The following is a 17745-nucleotide window of genomic DNA, read 5'->3' as shown; positions in this document are numbered from 1 at the left end:
GTACTACACACACGACGTCGTGTGTGTGTGTGTGTGTGTGTGTGTGTGTGTGTGTGTGTGTGTGTGTGTGTGTGTGTATATATAAGATGTGTTTGTAATTTAAGTGCCCAACAGAGCATATAGCCCATACATGCGACAAAATTGTGTCATCTTTGTTAGTAAAACGTGTATAATATTATGGTTTGTTTGAATTTAGCACAAAGCTACTAGTTGGTCATTTGCATTAGCTATCAATAACATTGAAGTTACAAGACAAAATCAATACCACTTACCATTAACTCTTTAATCAAATAGTAGGATTTGGTAACCACCTTTCTAAAATCAACACCACTTACCATTAACTCTTTAATCAAATAGTGGGAACTGGTAACCGCCTGTCTAAAATCAACACCACTTACCATTAACTCTTCAATCAAATAGTGGGATCTGGTAACCACCTGTCTAAAATCAACACCACTTACCATTAACTCTTCAATCAAATAGTGGGAACTGGTAACCGCCTGTCTAAAATCAACACCACTTACCATTAACTCTTCAATCAAATAGTGGGATCTGGTAACCGCCTGTCTAAAATCAACACCATTTACCATTAACTCTTTAATCAAATAGTGGGATTTGGCAATCACCTTTCTGAAATCAACACCACTTACCATTAACTCTTTAATTAAATAGTGGGATCTGGTAACCGCCCGTCTAAAATCAACACCACTTACCATTAACTCTTTAATCAGATAGTGGGATTTGGCAATTACCTTTCTAATGCATCCATGACCCAGAAAGTGGAGTGTGATTTTAAAATTATAATTTTGATAGCATGCACCAATGCAGCACCCCAACTGGTGGACCACTTTTGGCCCCAAAATTGCAGAATCTGCAAGAATTAATCATTATTTTGTTCCCAAAGTTTATATTCTTTTAAAATGTACTTTTTTAAAACCATATTTTACCAGATGGAAGTGCATAAACCTGTTTAAAAATCTGAAGATGTTTAAAACTATGAATCACCTTAATCAAAAAGTTAACTCTGAATGTAGGGGTTGATCTGTGTGGTAGAAAGATGTTTTACCATAAATAAAAACAAATACCACCTCAACAAGATCTTCAAAATCACTTTACTGTCAAGTGTATGTACATACTATCAAACACCATGTTATACAATGTTAATATAAAAATTTATTTTCTTAAGCCTCAAGCTACTGTTTCCATTTTATGGTTCATCTACTCTGTGCTAGTGTTAAGACATGAAAGTTTACAAGTAGAAAAATAAACATTGTCTCTTCAAGTAAACACCGAGAATATATGGCCAAAGAATACCTGACAAGTTAAGTCTTTAACTAGAATCTGCTAAAACAAAGTTTTATAAAACACAATGGCTAAATAAAAAACCTGCAGAAAAATTAATATAATGAAATAACTTGTTAAAATACTTGTAAGCCTCACTTGTCACTTTTATACATAACCAGGTTTTTTTTTTATAGTTTTTATAAGAACGGCCCATTATTTGGAATGCACATCTGTTCGATAAAGGTTTTTTTTTCACTTCTTTTACAATGGAACTTGGTGCATCTGGCTGAAAGTGAAATCTAACATGTACCCTGTAAACTCTCCTGTACCAAGTGGGCTAAAAATCCAAGTGAGCACTACTATCTCATCCTTGCATTGGGGTTTTCTTACACTGCATTAACTCACTGCTGTGTTGCTACAGTTGTACAAATGCATTGAAAAAAAAACAACTAAAATAGAATATCTGAAATTAATGAAACTTTAATAAAATGAAAAATTGCCTACAGTATTTACCCAACTTAAAGCCCCACAGGTTTTGTTTTTCCCACATTCAGAGAAATTCCAAACAATATGTATTTTAAATTCTCAAAATCAATGTATTCTAAGCTACAGTAAATTACAAATAATGATGAGGGGAAACTCTTCAGTGCGTGTACACGCACATCTTGAGGGGAACTCTTCAGTGTGTGTACATGCAGTTTAGATGAAATTTTGGTACCCTATTACTAAGCTGGGAAACTCATTCACAGGCTTTTTGGGTAAGGCACCACAGACCAGTTATACTCTGTAGTACATAGTAATAAAAGTTGGTGTGAATCAAACCCAACATATTTGAAAGTGTTAAGTGTTTCTTGCACTCAAAAGCTTTTGATAAGTAGAAAAACTAAACCAAGTCTAAAAGATTTTAAAATTTAGTTAATTCTTAACATGTAAAAAAAAAAATCACTTCTGGATCCACAAAAATGGCTTATACAATAATTAGTTATTATATAATGGTCAGAAAATATTTCCAAAAAGGCAGAACTTTCCCTGTAAGAAAATGGAACATAATAAAAACGTTTTTCGTAAGACAGAATAAAAATTATCTAAGATGTTTAAAATTTTTTAATGTTGTATGGCAAGAATAAAATTATTAAGGTAACAAAATCACTATGAAAATTTTCTAAAAACTTCTTATACAAGTATTAAGTGCAGAAGTAAAAATATTATGCAAGGAGGTTGACCGTTGAGAAGTTTAGCCTTAAAAAGTTTTCTTTTACTTCAGAAAACTATTTTCCATATCTAACTACTGCCCACTATTATTACAAATAAAAAAAAAAACTTGGTTACATTAACAAAGTCACCATATAAGGTAATTACTCTCACTGCCGGGATGGAAATAAAAAAACTACAGTACATGTATGTCATATCTACAGTTATGATAAGTTTTATAACGTTCTTATGCTTACCGTGTTAGTTTGTCATGCAAGTTAAAACTGCCCCGATCAACTTATATATTGATAGTTCAGTCAGGTGTGAAAAATGCATCTTGATCACATATAAAGATCAGTAACAAGTCCAAAGTTACATACATCAATTAATTTTTTACTTAAACATGCCTAGTGTGCAGAATCATAAGAAAGCTTTAAGTTACTCTAAAACTTTTAAAAATATTCTGCATACAAGAGCTTCAAATAGGAAAAAAAAAGTATCTACAGTTACTATATGCTACTATTCCTATTATAGTAGAGATATAAAACACATTTTCACAACTTTAAACCTTTAAATATTAAAGAAAAAATAACCCTTTCTTTACTTATTCATATAATTACACAATAGTGGACAGTTAAGCAAGCCCAATAATTGCCTGTATTTGTATAACAAAAAGTGAGCATTTATATTAATAAAGGCCAAGTATCATTTCATTATATAAGCAAAGTATTTTATATTAGTGATACTTTTCACATAGAACACCAAAGTATTGCCAACTACTAAGATATTTATAAGATTTTGAAGCCTGTTAATATGAATCTGCACATAGTACATGTAAAAATTTTAAATTTTGTTCAGCATTTTGAGTTTGTCTATTTCAATTCTACTATATATGTTCTGTTACCAAATTCACTGGGATTGGATACTAAAAACTTTCATCTGAACAAGTAAACAATTTTTAACAACTGAAAAACACTAAAAATATTTTGCATATATACAGTTGGAAAACTAACATACTAGAGGTTATTTTTAACCTGTTGGATATAACAAGTGCTATAAATCAGTTCAGTTGTTTTTGATAAACTTTATATGTACATGCAGTAACTTAAACGAGGTAACTAAAATTTAGTAAAAACAAAAAAATACTTGTAATAAAGGTACTCTTTACTGTATTATCAATAGCTATTTTTGACTATATACTGGTATTGGCTTTTCTTTCTTCAAACCTTGTATTTTGATGCTTTCCAATCAGACTCCAAAAACTTCCTTGTATCAGTTGTGGCTGTTTATTCAAGAGAGAACACAGTAACTTTATGGCACTACCACTAAGATCATATATTGTGTTCTGTACAGCCAAGCAAAACAATCACACACACAAATCACAAATAAAACCTCCCTAGCATTTATAAAGCCTCAATTTTTGTACTTTAAAAACACAATTTGTTTTAACAGTATTGCTTATACTGGATTGGTTGATATTATCAAATGTTCATGCTACAACTTCTGACATGCTTCATTCACTGAAAATAAGAAAAAAAGAAATTCAAAAGGGCAGCCTGAAAATGCATTTGTCATTAGAATTTTTACTTTTCTTCCTCTGAAGAAATCTCCAAAATTTCAGACTGACATGCCATTCTGTTCATTCACTGAGGTAACAGCTTCTCTTGAAACAAAGGTTGTAAATTCATTTGTCTGAGCATCTAAAAATTCAACAGTATTGAGGAATGTCTTTCCATTAAATCCCCCGACAGCATATAGTCGATCTCCAACAACGCAAACACCAACATTGGCTCTACAGCAAGTTAAGTTAGGCCCAGGGCTCCAGGTGTTGGTCTGTGGGTCATAGATTTCTGTGCTTGAGAGGGAATGAACACCATTGTGTCCTCCCACAGCATATAGTTTACCTGTCATAAGAAATTTTTCTCGTGAATGTAAAATCTTACAAAACCCATGGCTTTGTAAACAACAAGATTGCATATGAAATACTATATTAATTTCACTGTGTACAGAATTAACATACCATTGTAGACAGACACTCCACATCCCCGACGAGCCGTGTGCATCGAAGAAACCAAAGTCCAGATGTTTAAACTAGGATCATACTTCTCCACAGAACTAATGCAGTTCCAGGAATCACAACCTCCTACGGCATAAACTTCGCCATTCATAGTTCCAACTCCAGCCTGATATCGGCCTGTAATAGATCAGTAACACTTGTCTACATTTAAAGAACCTATAAACCAGAAATTTTAGATATTAAACCATCTTGAGTTATTCCTTAGTCTCCCGAGTCAAACTATACAAACTGAAACATTAATGATGCTTAACACAAACAAATTCAATTTTTTCAATCAGCTGAGAGTAAAGACTATTCTCTTAATCGGTGACTCCCAACCTGTGGTCCCCGGACCCCCAGAAGATAATACCATGTCATTAAACAAGTGAGTTTTTAATTCTGCTGTTCTTTTAATTGCACACTCAGTTATATACATCTTTATTTGATAGTGAAAAATGAAAAAAATAAATAAGTTATTTGAGTAGATGGAATCTTTCATAAAAACATGGGGTCTGTGGGGAAAAAAAATAATAATGAAAGGGGGTCCTCAGTGGTGAAAAGGTTGGGAACTGCTGCTCTTAATGATAAACTTTGAAATATGCCAGTACATTCTCCCAAAAATAACTTGACCAAAATAATTCTAAGAAAAAAAACAGTATTTCACTATAATGACATAGCCATTTTACTTATACTGTTGATTTCTTACTTCTCATCTTAAATATATACATTGTTCAACTTCTACACACGATCAATCATGTAAGCAGTTAATAATATTTCAGACAGGTCTCGGGAACAACAAAGTTACACTTGAACCAAAACTAAAAATAAAGGGTTTATATTTAAATACTCTCAATAAGATAAATTAAACTGCAGAGAATATTTCACAGTAGCATAAAATATTTTGATGATTTAATGTATTATAAATATGCAAGTTTTTCCCTAACCAAATTCTCTTTAGAATAGTGTTAGTGAACTGCACAAGTTAATTTTAGATTACAAAGTTTTTAGTAAACTTACTCCAGCTTTTATCATGCTAAACAATTAACTTATCTTTGAAGGTTAACTCACTTGTTATAATATTTTTTGTTGTCTATTTATCAGTAAATAAACATGTTCTTCAAGCACAAGGCAACCATACAGTGAGCTTTTTTTTTTTTAACCATACCATAAACCACTCCACATACCAACTGACAGAGGTGCAATATTCATCCAGATCCGAGATTTAGGATCAAAGACTTCACAGCAAGTCAATCCTCTTTGTCCATTCCACCCACCCACAACAAATATTTTCCCATCCAAGCTACAGACACCTGTAAAGAAAGTACAGGTATGGAATATTGTCCCATTTTAATAAGACTACCAAGTTTAGCTAACAATGGTCCACCTACATAATGCAGGAGAGATCGTATAAATTAGAAACATTTCACCACCTGGTGGCAAAAGAAAAAAAGAGGATGAAGCAAAACTTAAAAACATACTATTTATCATGTTTGCTGCTTTGCTCCTCCCTGTAGGTTGTCAACTGAGGAACAAAAATGTCCTTGATTTTATAACGTTTAGGTACAGAATATACAAACAAGAAGCATTTTGAAGTTTCCAGAATGACTCATTTGAATAACCTTCTGATCACAGATTACAACTGGGCTGCTCCTGACGATAATCCTCCGATCAGAAAGTTACTAAGCAACCCATCTTCTTAGTTTTCCCATATATCCTTCTTGTACATACATTAACTTTAACAGGCATACATATATACACACATATATATTGATATTTATGGATTACTGACCACATGCTGACCATTTATTTGGTCATTAGTCTTGGGTGTTTGACGTTGACTGCACATCAGAACAGTTAAACTAGTGTTTCGGTGGTCACCAAAAACACGAAGTACAAGCCTTAGGAAAAGTAAAAATTTCAATGCATTTAGCCCTTTACCTCCTAGTGTATTAAAAGAAAAAAAGTCACTACGTAATCACGACTGCCTAAGCAACTTAAGTTTTTAATTATGGTACGATATTTTAAAGTGCTCTATTACATACATTTGAAAACTTTTGTCCAGCAACTGTTCTGAGTACAGCCTAATATACAGGAAACATCCCTGTTTGGATACGTGAATAAATTCATGAGTTAAAGTAAGTCAAAAGCAGATCCTGTAATTGCATCAAAAAATAAATAAATAAATTCTCGCTGCATTGAAAGAGGACAGTTCTGAATATCTACAAAGTAACAGTGTCCTGGTAAGAACCCAACTCTGAAGAACCTGGCAGGATAATTATACGACCAACAGGCTCATCACTCTAAACCTGCAATTAATTGGCTCACAGCAAAGTAACAACATATGGACCAGGACATACGGATCATCCAAACTACAAGAAAAGTTCTCTGTGTTGATGAAGGAACTCGCCAGCCTGAAGAACATCTGTTTATTACTGGAATCTTGGCAGAAAGTTAAGACAAACTGTGGGAGAACAGAAGAACAGGACAAGTCTGCTACCAGGTCTGGGCTCCTAATAGGTCACACCTGAAACATTAAGTGAAAGAAAACATCTTCATTCTAAAAATGAACAGTTAATCATTTTTGTAAAAAAAAAAATGAATGAAATGATAAAAGAAATACAATGATCCTACAAAATCACCTTACTCTTTCATTTTAAATTATTATTACATTAAATTTTTTTAAATCTGAGATCACTATGGTATCCGAAGCACAGGGTTTTAATTTCAAACACAAACCCTGGAAAATATAAACTTAAACTATGTTTTGACTTCAACAACTTAAATGCACATATCAATGTGAAAGAATTTACTTGCATAACAAGTTTTTTCATAAATTCTGTTACTATATTCATCATTTGTGAAAGAATGGTTCTGCTCATACAAGATTTGACGTGAAAAATGTTTGGTAGAAATAAGAAATCAATGCGAGATAGCACGAGTAGAATACAACATTGCTGTGGTGAAGAAATATTTTGTTTAGCACATATAAATGCATCCTTGGACGGGAAAATAAATCGAAATTTAGTTAACATTACAATCATGTCTTTGATAAGACGTAGGGATATAAAAATTAAAACGAAATTGGTTGAATACCTAACACTTTGGTGACAATGAAAACAAAATACTCACCAACATTTGATCTACAAACACTCATTGATAGACACCATTTCCAAGTAGAAGTTACCGGGCTAAAAACTTCAACCGAGTTTAGTTCTTTGGTTCCATCAGATCCACCAATGGCATACACTTCATTATCCACAACTGCTACATCAAAACGGCCACGTGGAGACTTCAAAGACTCCATCGTGGTCCATTTGTTTGTTATAGGATCATGAAGCTCAACAGTTCGAAGGCACTCCCCTCTATCGTAGCCACCTAGAGACATGAAAATATATAGAAATTGCTTAAAACAGTCTATAATGTTATTACATTTATAAACTAACTTCAAATGTTACACTTACACATGTACTAACCTGAATTTACATGGAAGTTCTAGTTTTTAATAATAATAATGTTAAATATACAATTTAAAAACAAATTCAGAGAAAACAGTAGCAGATGAAAAACTATTGTAACCCCAAAACTATGGCTTGGAGTTTCAGACAACAACATCTGACTGAGTATTGGATCACAAACATCTGGCAGGCCTTTGAAATGTTCTGGTCATTACAAAACCGAGTTTGCACTATTACTGTTGAACTTTTAAGTATAAAAACAAGCTCAAATTATAATCAATGTGTGTTTATGATATCTTCAGTATAACACTAAATTAAGGAACAAAGTTTTTTCTCTGTGGAAAAATAAAGGAATTGCAGCAACAGAATAACTGAATACAAAGATAAAAGTTACATGGTGAGTGAATATGAAATTTATTCTGGTTTTGGAACAATCAACAGACATTTTAGTCCGAGTGAAACAGAGTATTTTACAAGAATCTGATCCCGAGACATTTGAGGAAGATGACTTGGATAAAGATATTAATTATGGGTCTAGTGATTCTGGGAATAATAATGATGAAAGACCTGGATTATACAGACCAGGTAAACATTCGAGCTGATTTGTCTGTAACTGACACTGCCGATCCAGTCACTGAAAGTGACACTAGAATACCAATATCAGTTGATGGATGGGAGACTCTTCAGACTACATATGTTAGACCAACTGATTTCATTTACTGCACATCTCAAGTGGTTGCAGGTTTGGTGCCAGATGGCATTCCAGATGACATTTTCAAACTGTTTGTGATGGAGGATATTGTGAATATGATGGTCACTGAAACGAACAGGTTTGGTGCCAGATGGCATTCCAGATGACATTTTCAAACTGTTTGTGATGGAGGATATTGTGAACATGATGGTCACTGAAACGAACAGGTTTGGTGCCAGATGGCATTCCAGATGACATTTTCAAACTGTTTGTGATAGAGGCTATTGTGAATATGATCGTCACTGAAATGAACAGGTTTGCTGAACAATTCTTGGAATTGAACTGCCTGTTTCTCATGCTTCTTTGACACAAATCAACAATGCAAGTGACTGTACATTATTGACTTAATACACGAGTTAAAACTGTTGCAATGACAAACATGTTAAGGAGAATGTCATCACTGAATCTACCGTTTATTAAACAAACAAAAGTGGAACAAAAAATCAAATTACAACAGACATCTTCAGTTACTGAAACATAATTCAAATAGAATAGTTTTCTGTTTGATTCTTTCATACTTTGATGCAAGAATTACACAATCGATCTTCTCAACCCTTACATGCAACAGTACATTTTCAAAACACCTCTATTAATAAAGTATCAAAAAACTTCTTTAAGAATGTTAAGTATGAAAAATAAAACGAAAATTAGAAATAATTAAAGCTCAATTAACAGAATACTTAGATGCACTGATTAGTATCATTTAAATAATGAATTAAAATTACAAGTAAATATATTAATGTCAAGAAAATAATCTAATAAAAATTAGCATTTCCTACTATCCAGTAATCAAAATATGGCCATTATGATTCTCAATTAATTCAAGTACGTTCAACTTAATGTTATGCCTCAAAAATATTCTATTAATCAAAATTAAGGTTTTTGATTATTCCAACGATCCAATTAATTGAAATACTGCCATCATGTTTGTTGTTAAATTTTGAGCAGGTTACTTTTGACATTAACTCAATATTATTTTAACATGTTATCTTTTTTGAAATACTATGAATTAATTTTTAATACTAATTTTACCAAATCACCAACAATGGCTAGTTTTACTAACACATTATTAATGTTTTTACTGGTTATGTAACAAACAAGACAATAACATAAGCCACATTTCAGACCAAAATCAATGTTAGATTACTACACTTGTACTAAAATCAACTTTTTCTAGTTTTAAAATGTTTTGTTCCAAAAATTCTTTGGCTCAAAAAATAAACCATTTTAAACCATACACACTATTTAGGATTTTCTCTACCCTGCTGAAAGCATGAAATAGTTACAGTTGTAAACTATTCAAAACTGTTCAAGGGCCAAACTTCACATCCTGACTGTTCAACGTCACCACCCAGGACGAAACTTCACATCCTGACTGTTCAACGTCACCACCCAGGACGAAACTTCACATCCTGACTGTTCAACGTCACCACCCAGGACGAAACTTCACATCCTGACTGTTCAACGTCCCCACCCAGGATGAAACTTCACATCCTGACTGTTCAACGTCACCCAGGGTGAAACTTTACATTATAACTATTCAACATCACCCAGGGTGAAACTTTGAATTCTACTCAACCAAATTAAATCTAGTACTTCATGTAGAAATGAAACATTTTCATATTACAAATTGTTGGTAATAAAAAAAGTTGGGCCTTTATTACAAAAAGTGTGGTGCTTCAATGAACAATAAATCTATGGTGATGCAAGATTGTCATTTGATTCAAGGTCAATGAGTTGTATTGTACTTTATGATGACAAAAGGATTGTAGAAACATTCTTACCACATACTAAAAGCTTGCCCTGGAGTTCAGTTGTACCCACTGCACAGCGTCCTGAAGACATAGGAGGGATCATAGAATAGATGTTGGTTTTCTCAACCGATTCTGGCCTTGACACCGCCGGGCTGCTAGATGGGGTGTTCAATCTCTGATTGACGGACAAAAGATTCAAATTTCCATACACCACAACCAGAGCTAATATTGTGTTTTCTGCATAAAAATAGGAAGGTTATACTTTAAATTTTATTTAAAATAATACAAATTTAAATATATAAAGCCAACTCAATGATCTGTAATAAATCAAAAATTAATTCAACCTAATATATAACAATGCTGTATATCAAACAAGTTATTCTTAAAGATTTTTGTATCTTTAAAAAAAAAAATACACTTGAATAAATATAAATTAAGTTTTACCAAGATAATTTCTGGTTAGTGGCTAATGTTATTTCACTTAATTTGAAACCCAAATAAATTTCCTTCTTGAAAACTAAAACTACCATCATTGAGCTCTTTCACTTTGGCTTTTATAGCTAACTCCGTGCCAGGTTTACTTTTAAATACACAGTGAAAAACTAGTTCATTTCATACAAAACTTCAAGATGGTATATTTTGGGAAGTGCAAGTTATCTCACACACTAAGGCTAAAACTGTGTCCCATACATGTGCCAATGAAAGGGAAACATCCATGCCCAAACTTTGATCTTGACCTTTAACCTTCAAAAGTTAATCAGGTCTTGAACTTTGTATGTTGTACAAGTTTGGTCATTATCCATCAATACAACCTCGACATATCTTGTCCACAAGATCGAGCTAGATAGACAAGGACAAACCAAGTCAAATGTATTTTACAATAACATATACATACAACAACAACTTTGTAAACTTACACGTAACAGAAGGTTATGAAGAACATTACTTTACCATTAGTCTGTAGTGTATAAGTATATACACATAAGTATTTCATTATTAAAAAATAATGAAATACTTATTTTTAAATTGCCCGAGGAAATATATTCTTTAATCGTACAATCCGCAGACAATCACATATTAAGCATAGTTACTTTCATATGACATGGGGATTAAAGTACGCTACATATAAAATAAAAGCACGTCCAGAAATTATGGTCAACAAACCATGAACTTCTGTTACATTGGTTACTAGGACATTTCAAAATGGTGTTAAATCAGAAATGACTGCTAATAAGGATCTTGATTAAAATCAACTTGTAACCTAATAAACACACTTTCTTTTCAATAAATTACATGTTCTTATATTTATGTGCAATGTTTGAAATTTTAGAGGAAAATTCTAACATAAATTTCCAATCTATTATTCTGCATAATCCCTATTTGCTTGTATTAAGTAGTTACCACCATCACTAATAATAACAGCTATATGCACACTCAGAATGCTTTCTTGTCTTTAAACTTTTATAATTAAAAACTGAAGCAAATATGCATGTGCTCTCACGAGGTGATCATTTAACAAAAAACTTACTGCCTCTCGAAGTGGTGGCTATTACTCTCCAGTCATATTCTTCATCATCAGATAACGAGGACAGAGAAGAGCTAGAATCGGACTTTGTGTACAGAAACTGGCGTGGTTTGTGGGAGATATTCTGAGCAGACAATCTTCTGTTGGGAAGTGAAACACGACGAGACAGTTTTTTATAATCTTGAATGATATCTGAATCTTGAACATCACCATTTTCAATGTCATTACAATCATGAAGTGTCCCATCCTCATTCAAGTAGAGCATGTGCACCTAATGACAAAAGTAAAAACACTCTTTCACTCACATTTTCTTTATTCTTCACTCTCCTTGGCAAGCACATCATTCAACAAACAAAGATATTAGTTCTAAAATAATAGATCAATTCTCAAATCTTATAAAATTGGTTTTGCAAGACTTGACCTATTGAAAATTCACTATAAAGACCAAAATATCCCCCCTCCCCGTCCCCTATTATCAATGACTACATTAATATAAATTTTGGAACTAGAACTAAAATTAAATCAAACTTTAAAAATAAAGAAAATATAAAATACTTGGTAGCTTCTATTATCATTCCTAATACATTGTTGTATTTCATGGCAAAATTTAAGTTGCCTTAACTTCTCTAGCATATTGATTACAAGTCCTGCAAAAAAAAGAAAAAAAAGGTTATCTATCCACCACTGTTTGAAGAACTTTATGAAAATCTTCTGCAACAAGCCCATAGATATCTTCTTTTAATAACATAACTCACCAGCACTCTCGAAATAAATTGTGTTAGTTCAGACAAAATTTACATTTAGTTCTATTTTCACCTACCAAACAGTCAAGTTGGAGACTTTTCAGATCTAAGATTAAAAAATTCAAACTACCTGAAATATAATTTCTGGAATTTCATCAAAACATGTTATTTTCAATAAAAACCATTTACTATATTATAATAAAACAAGTAATACATAAATCATTTTTCTAATTAACCCTATCTGGACTAGAGATTGTCAATTGACTAGGTTGTCAAAATTTAGCTTAACCCTATTTCTATTTTGTAAAGGTTGATGCTTTAGAAAATGTTGAATATTCTAAAGGGATTCAAGGTCAAAGTATGAAAATTGCTGTATTGTTTCTCAAACAACAATGCTTTTCTCATGGTCAATGTGATGTAGGGAATTCTGGAGTGAGATCACCTCAAAATCTTTATTTGTTGGTAGATGGAAAGCAAACTGCAAATATTGTTTATGAAGAAGCTGTTATAATTTTAAAATAGCGAGAAAGTTTATGTTCAAGTTATTACTTTGAAATATACAATTGCTGTTAAACTTGCATTGTTTTAATTAAGTTTAAACATTCCCCATCAGTTGACGGGTATTTCAGCTTGTAGATTATAATATCATCTACCCCTAATATTTCTTAATTTGCTTTCACATTTTTCAAAGCTAATTTTCATTAGTAACTATTCAGATCACATTCTGTGATATCGCAAAGGATATAAACAATTGACAGATAAAGAAATATCACATGATAACCAAGAACCATTATATTTCCATGGGATTAACAATTTCTTTTGTTGTAAAGTAATAGATGGGTTTTGTTTTAAAGACTAAAATATGAACTTAAAACTTTACTTAAAAGTTTGAAATTTGGTATGCAGGCATGCACTTAACACCTGAAAGATATAGATTACTCGTGTCAAGAAACACTAAAATATTTTAAATCAACATACTTTTTCATAAACAAGGCCAGTTTTCAAATCATTCTCATCAAAACATTTCTTAATCCAGTCCAAAACCATTTCACACAAGTGTCTATGATTGGTTGCTTGCATTTCTTCACTGCTTTTCTGCAGCTGTTTAACCTGTATATGGGGAAGACTCAAGAACACTTTCTCCTGAATAATATCATCAATGTTTTGTCTGATGTAGTTATCCACTGCTGCAATAAATTCAGGAGCAGAGTCTGCAGAAACACCAGGGATGGAACGGACATCTAAAATTGAATATGTTATTTACAATCAATGTGTGAACAGATACAGAAACAGTCAAACACTATAAAATAAAAAGCCTCAAATCATGCAGTTATTTTTGATCCAATATTAAATTACTTAAAATGTAGACCAATAATATTAATAACTAATGTTATCTCTTTCTTAATTGTGGTACAACTTAAACAATGAAGTAAAGTCCAAATCCACAAACTTACTACAATTACAAACATATTTCCAAATTTAAATATTCAGTGTTGAAAACTTTCTAATACCAATTGGTAATGGATGCTGCTTTCCTTTACTCCGTTTTTTTCATTGAATGGCTTTTTTTTGTTTTTTTTTCAAGTACAAACTTTTAGCTCAGTCATATCATGACCAATTTGAGATCTAATTATAGTTTTGGACTCAGGAGGTCAAACCCTTGACAGATGTATTTGACCATGCCCAAGGAAGGTCTCGGATTAATTTACTTTAATCCTGCCTAAAAGTGCCGTGGCTATTGAGGATTTCCTCTGAGTTGCTAAAGAAAACTTTTCCTTCTACATCTCAGATAAATACAAAACCAAGTTTTCAATTATTCACATATAAAGAGGTTTAATTTATAACTATGTTACATTACCTATACAATTGTCTGGTGTGAGATGTTTTATAAGAAAATCATGACACTGTCTCGCAGCTGAAGTCATCCTCAGTTTTGTAGCTGCTACATATACTTCTTTGACTTTATCTGCAGGGATTTCAAGCCTATAAAGTCAGTTTGGAATAGTTAGATATCTCTTAATTAGACCGCCCTATAGCAAGATCATGATTATCTTGGTAATGTTAGTAATCAGAATTAGTCAAGTACAATATAAAATGGTTATGTTAAGCACACAAACTTAAACTAATGGATTAAAATATCTTGTCTCATACTTATGATACATCAATCATTACTTGCATTATTTATCTATCTTGTGCAGGTTCAATAAGTCCTTCCAATAAAAGATAACTAGCTGGACGAGTGTTAATACAGTTTTATTTCAGTCACAAGTGATGAGTTACATGAATAACAAAAGTGAAAACTAGCTTACGTATACAAAAACAATTCTCTAGTTGTATCTAGTAAGAATGAGTCAAGTTATAGTTTACTAATCTCGAGTGCTTATATTCAAAATAGATCCACTTTGAAAACTAATACGATCTAAAGTCAGTTTGATTTTCCATTGGCATTTTGTCGAGAAATACAATATAACAGAAACTTTCAGATATTATAGCCAGATTAACCAGTTTAAAACAGAATTCATTTCATTAATAACCCATGTTTAAGCACTTTTGTTTTTGAGCAACAGCAACATTTCTTTACAACACAATACTCTTCATAGTTAGATTAGGTAATATTCAAGATTACTAACGTGGCAGATTAAAGGAGCTTGAATTCATTCAACATGTTTCGTTTAAATTTTAACAGCTGATATAAATCAAAGTTTTATTTATTCTGAATTAGAGAAAAATAAAAAAAAACTTGTCCCAAAGACAGACAAATCAGCAAAGAATGGCAATATGGATATAAATATACCACCTGTAGTTAGATGAATGCTACTTTAAACACATCTTTACTAAACATTTTCAAGTCCAAATTTATTTTTTCTTAGTGTGAACAATCATTATGTACATACATTTTTTTTATTTCCACCACTATTAGTTGTAAAATAGTCCAATGATACACTAAACACAAAACCCTTCTTGGTTAATCTACACCGTCTGAGAAGATTCTATGTGGAAAATTAGTTACTATACAAACTTTGTTTTGCATCTAAGGAGGATTAGACAATCTACTTATCTTTCTTCTGTCCTAATAGAAAATTTCAAAATGTTTGGATATTTAAATTATTCAATTCCAAGAGAATAAAATGGCCGATAATAATTTTACTTGCTGGTAATCTAATTATTCTATATTTATAATTTGAATAACATTAGATTCATTTTTTTATGGTGCAATTTTACAAAACAATGAGTAATTTCTTCAAAACTATGGAACTTTATTTTTGTCTGGCTGTCGTGTGTTAAAATAGCCTAAATCTGATTTACTTCTCCAACTTTCAATCATTAAAATAAACCCCAAAACACTGTTCATTCACAAAATTTGTCAAAGGTCACTGCAGCAGGCAATTCCTATTAACATTGATGCATTTGTTTTTTAGTTAGATGAAGTTCAGAAGTGTACATTATCTTGTAAAGTGAAACTTCAAAAATCTAAATTATTCTGCAAGAACAAAAGCAATGAGTCACTACTTTGTTGAATTGATATTTGCAGTAGAAAGCCAACTGATTAGTAATGTCAGCACTAACCTAGCTGTGTAAGCATAGTCCACAAGCATTTCAAAAGCATCAATATCAAAGCTGCCATTGGTTTTGTACTGACAAACTTGGCCACCATTAGGATCAGTAGAAAACAGCTCAAAAAGGTAAGGACTAGCACTGGCTAGGACAGCTCGATGACAATATACTTCTCGAACATCTTGGGCCGTCTCAACCTAGATGATTTCAATCAGAATTATGGAAAATACTACACTAAATTAAACTAAAGTACCACTGCGAGGTAAATAAAATCAGCATAAATGAAAAGAACATTAATATGTTAGGTATTTCTCATCTAGATCTATACGCCAGTTATCAGGATATATAAAATCATATTTGAGTTACAAAAGTTTGCTTATTTTTGTTAAACAAATTAGGTTGTAGATTAGTAAAATAGTAATAAGCAACTAACTGTATACGAGTATTGCTGACAACTAACAAATTTATAGCAGGTTTTTTTTTTAACTTCATAAAATTTAACCTAACATACCAATCTTGTATTTTAAATCGACTATTATGAATACCCAAACACGCTCTAGCAAAATATTTTATCTATACACTTATTTTTGCTCTGTTCATATTAACTGTTACAGTAGAGTAGTTTTATGCTCAATAAGCAACCTCTCCATTCATCAGCTAAGTAACATTATTCACAAAGGAACTTATAAATTTTACTAATCAAATTTTAAAAAATACGAAAACCACTAAAGAAAAGCATACCAACAATTCAACAGTATAAATCTTCTGTATAAGGTTTTATTTAACTATTTTTCAAAACTTATTTTAATTACATATAAAAGTTATTTTAATCACTTCACAAAAGTAAAAAGATGTTTTGTACGAGTGGAAACGGGTGTATCTAAGACTTGAATGCTAAGTCTACAGTACCCCACCCCCCACTGTTGAGATTGCCCTGTGCTAAAGAAAGTATTTATTACAAATGTTTCAAATGGCAACAGCAGAAACAATACTATAAAATTGGTAGCAATGTTTAAAGGAATATTACCCCCAAGTATTCCATCTGCTCTCACTTTTGCAATTTATCATTTTCTAATCATTGTAAAATCCTTTTATCAGTATTTCCTTATTTTTTTCCCCATTCCCTGATCCTCAGTCTGGATATGCTATGCTGCTCAAACGAGGATTGTTAAACTGGCATATCACCAGCAAGAGAAACAATTTTGTTAATCACAAATCCAATAACCTTCTTTACTCAGAATCTTGCAGTCAGGGCCGGCACTACCATTAGGCCAGCTAGGCAGCCGCCTAGGGCACAGTACTCACCTTTAAGGGTCATAGTTTTATACAAATTAGTTGTTTTAAGAAAAAATATAATAAAAGTTTTGTGCTTTTTATTTTTTCTACAAAACATCTGTTCTTAAAAATTGAAGTTGGCATTTTTGGGGGGCG

At 32.0% G+C, this 17745-nt stretch overlaps 1 protein-coding gene across 2 annotated transcripts in view; it reads right to left on the bottom strand.

The window, feature by feature from the left end:
- Positions 1-1093: 1093 nt before the first annotated feature.
- The window catches only part of LOC106461753 (influenza virus NS1A-binding protein homolog), a 42332-nt gene continuing 25680 nt past the window's right edge, over positions 1094-17745 (bottom strand). For both annotated transcript variants that reach the window (XM_013921601.2, XM_022388780.1), the window contains 9 exons: positions 16327-16511; positions 14618-14742; positions 13738-14000; positions 12020-12287; positions 10522-10728; positions 7661-7906; positions 5716-5841; positions 4496-4669; positions 1094-4379 (listed from right to left, as the gene is read on the bottom strand). In XM_013921601.2, coding sequence (XP_013777055.2) covers positions 4093-4379; positions 4496-4669; positions 5716-5841; positions 7661-7906; positions 10522-10728; positions 12020-12287; positions 13738-14000; positions 14618-14742; positions 16327-16511 — 1881 coding nt within the window. In that variant the 3' untranslated portion in view covers positions 1094-4092. The remainder of the gene's footprint in view (positions 4380-4495; positions 4670-5715; positions 5842-7660; positions 7907-10521; positions 10729-12019; positions 12288-13737; positions 14001-14617; positions 14743-16326; positions 16512-17745) is intronic.

Source organism: Limulus polyphemus, unplaced genomic scaffold (assembly GCF_000517525.1).
Source record: "Limulus polyphemus unplaced genomic scaffold, Limulus_polyphemus-2.1.2 Scaffold1023, whole genome shotgun sequence".
Lineage (NCBI taxonomy): Eukaryota > Metazoa > Arthropoda > Merostomata > Xiphosura > Limulidae > Limulus > Limulus polyphemus.
This window is presented reverse-complemented; position numbering and strand designations above follow the sequence as displayed.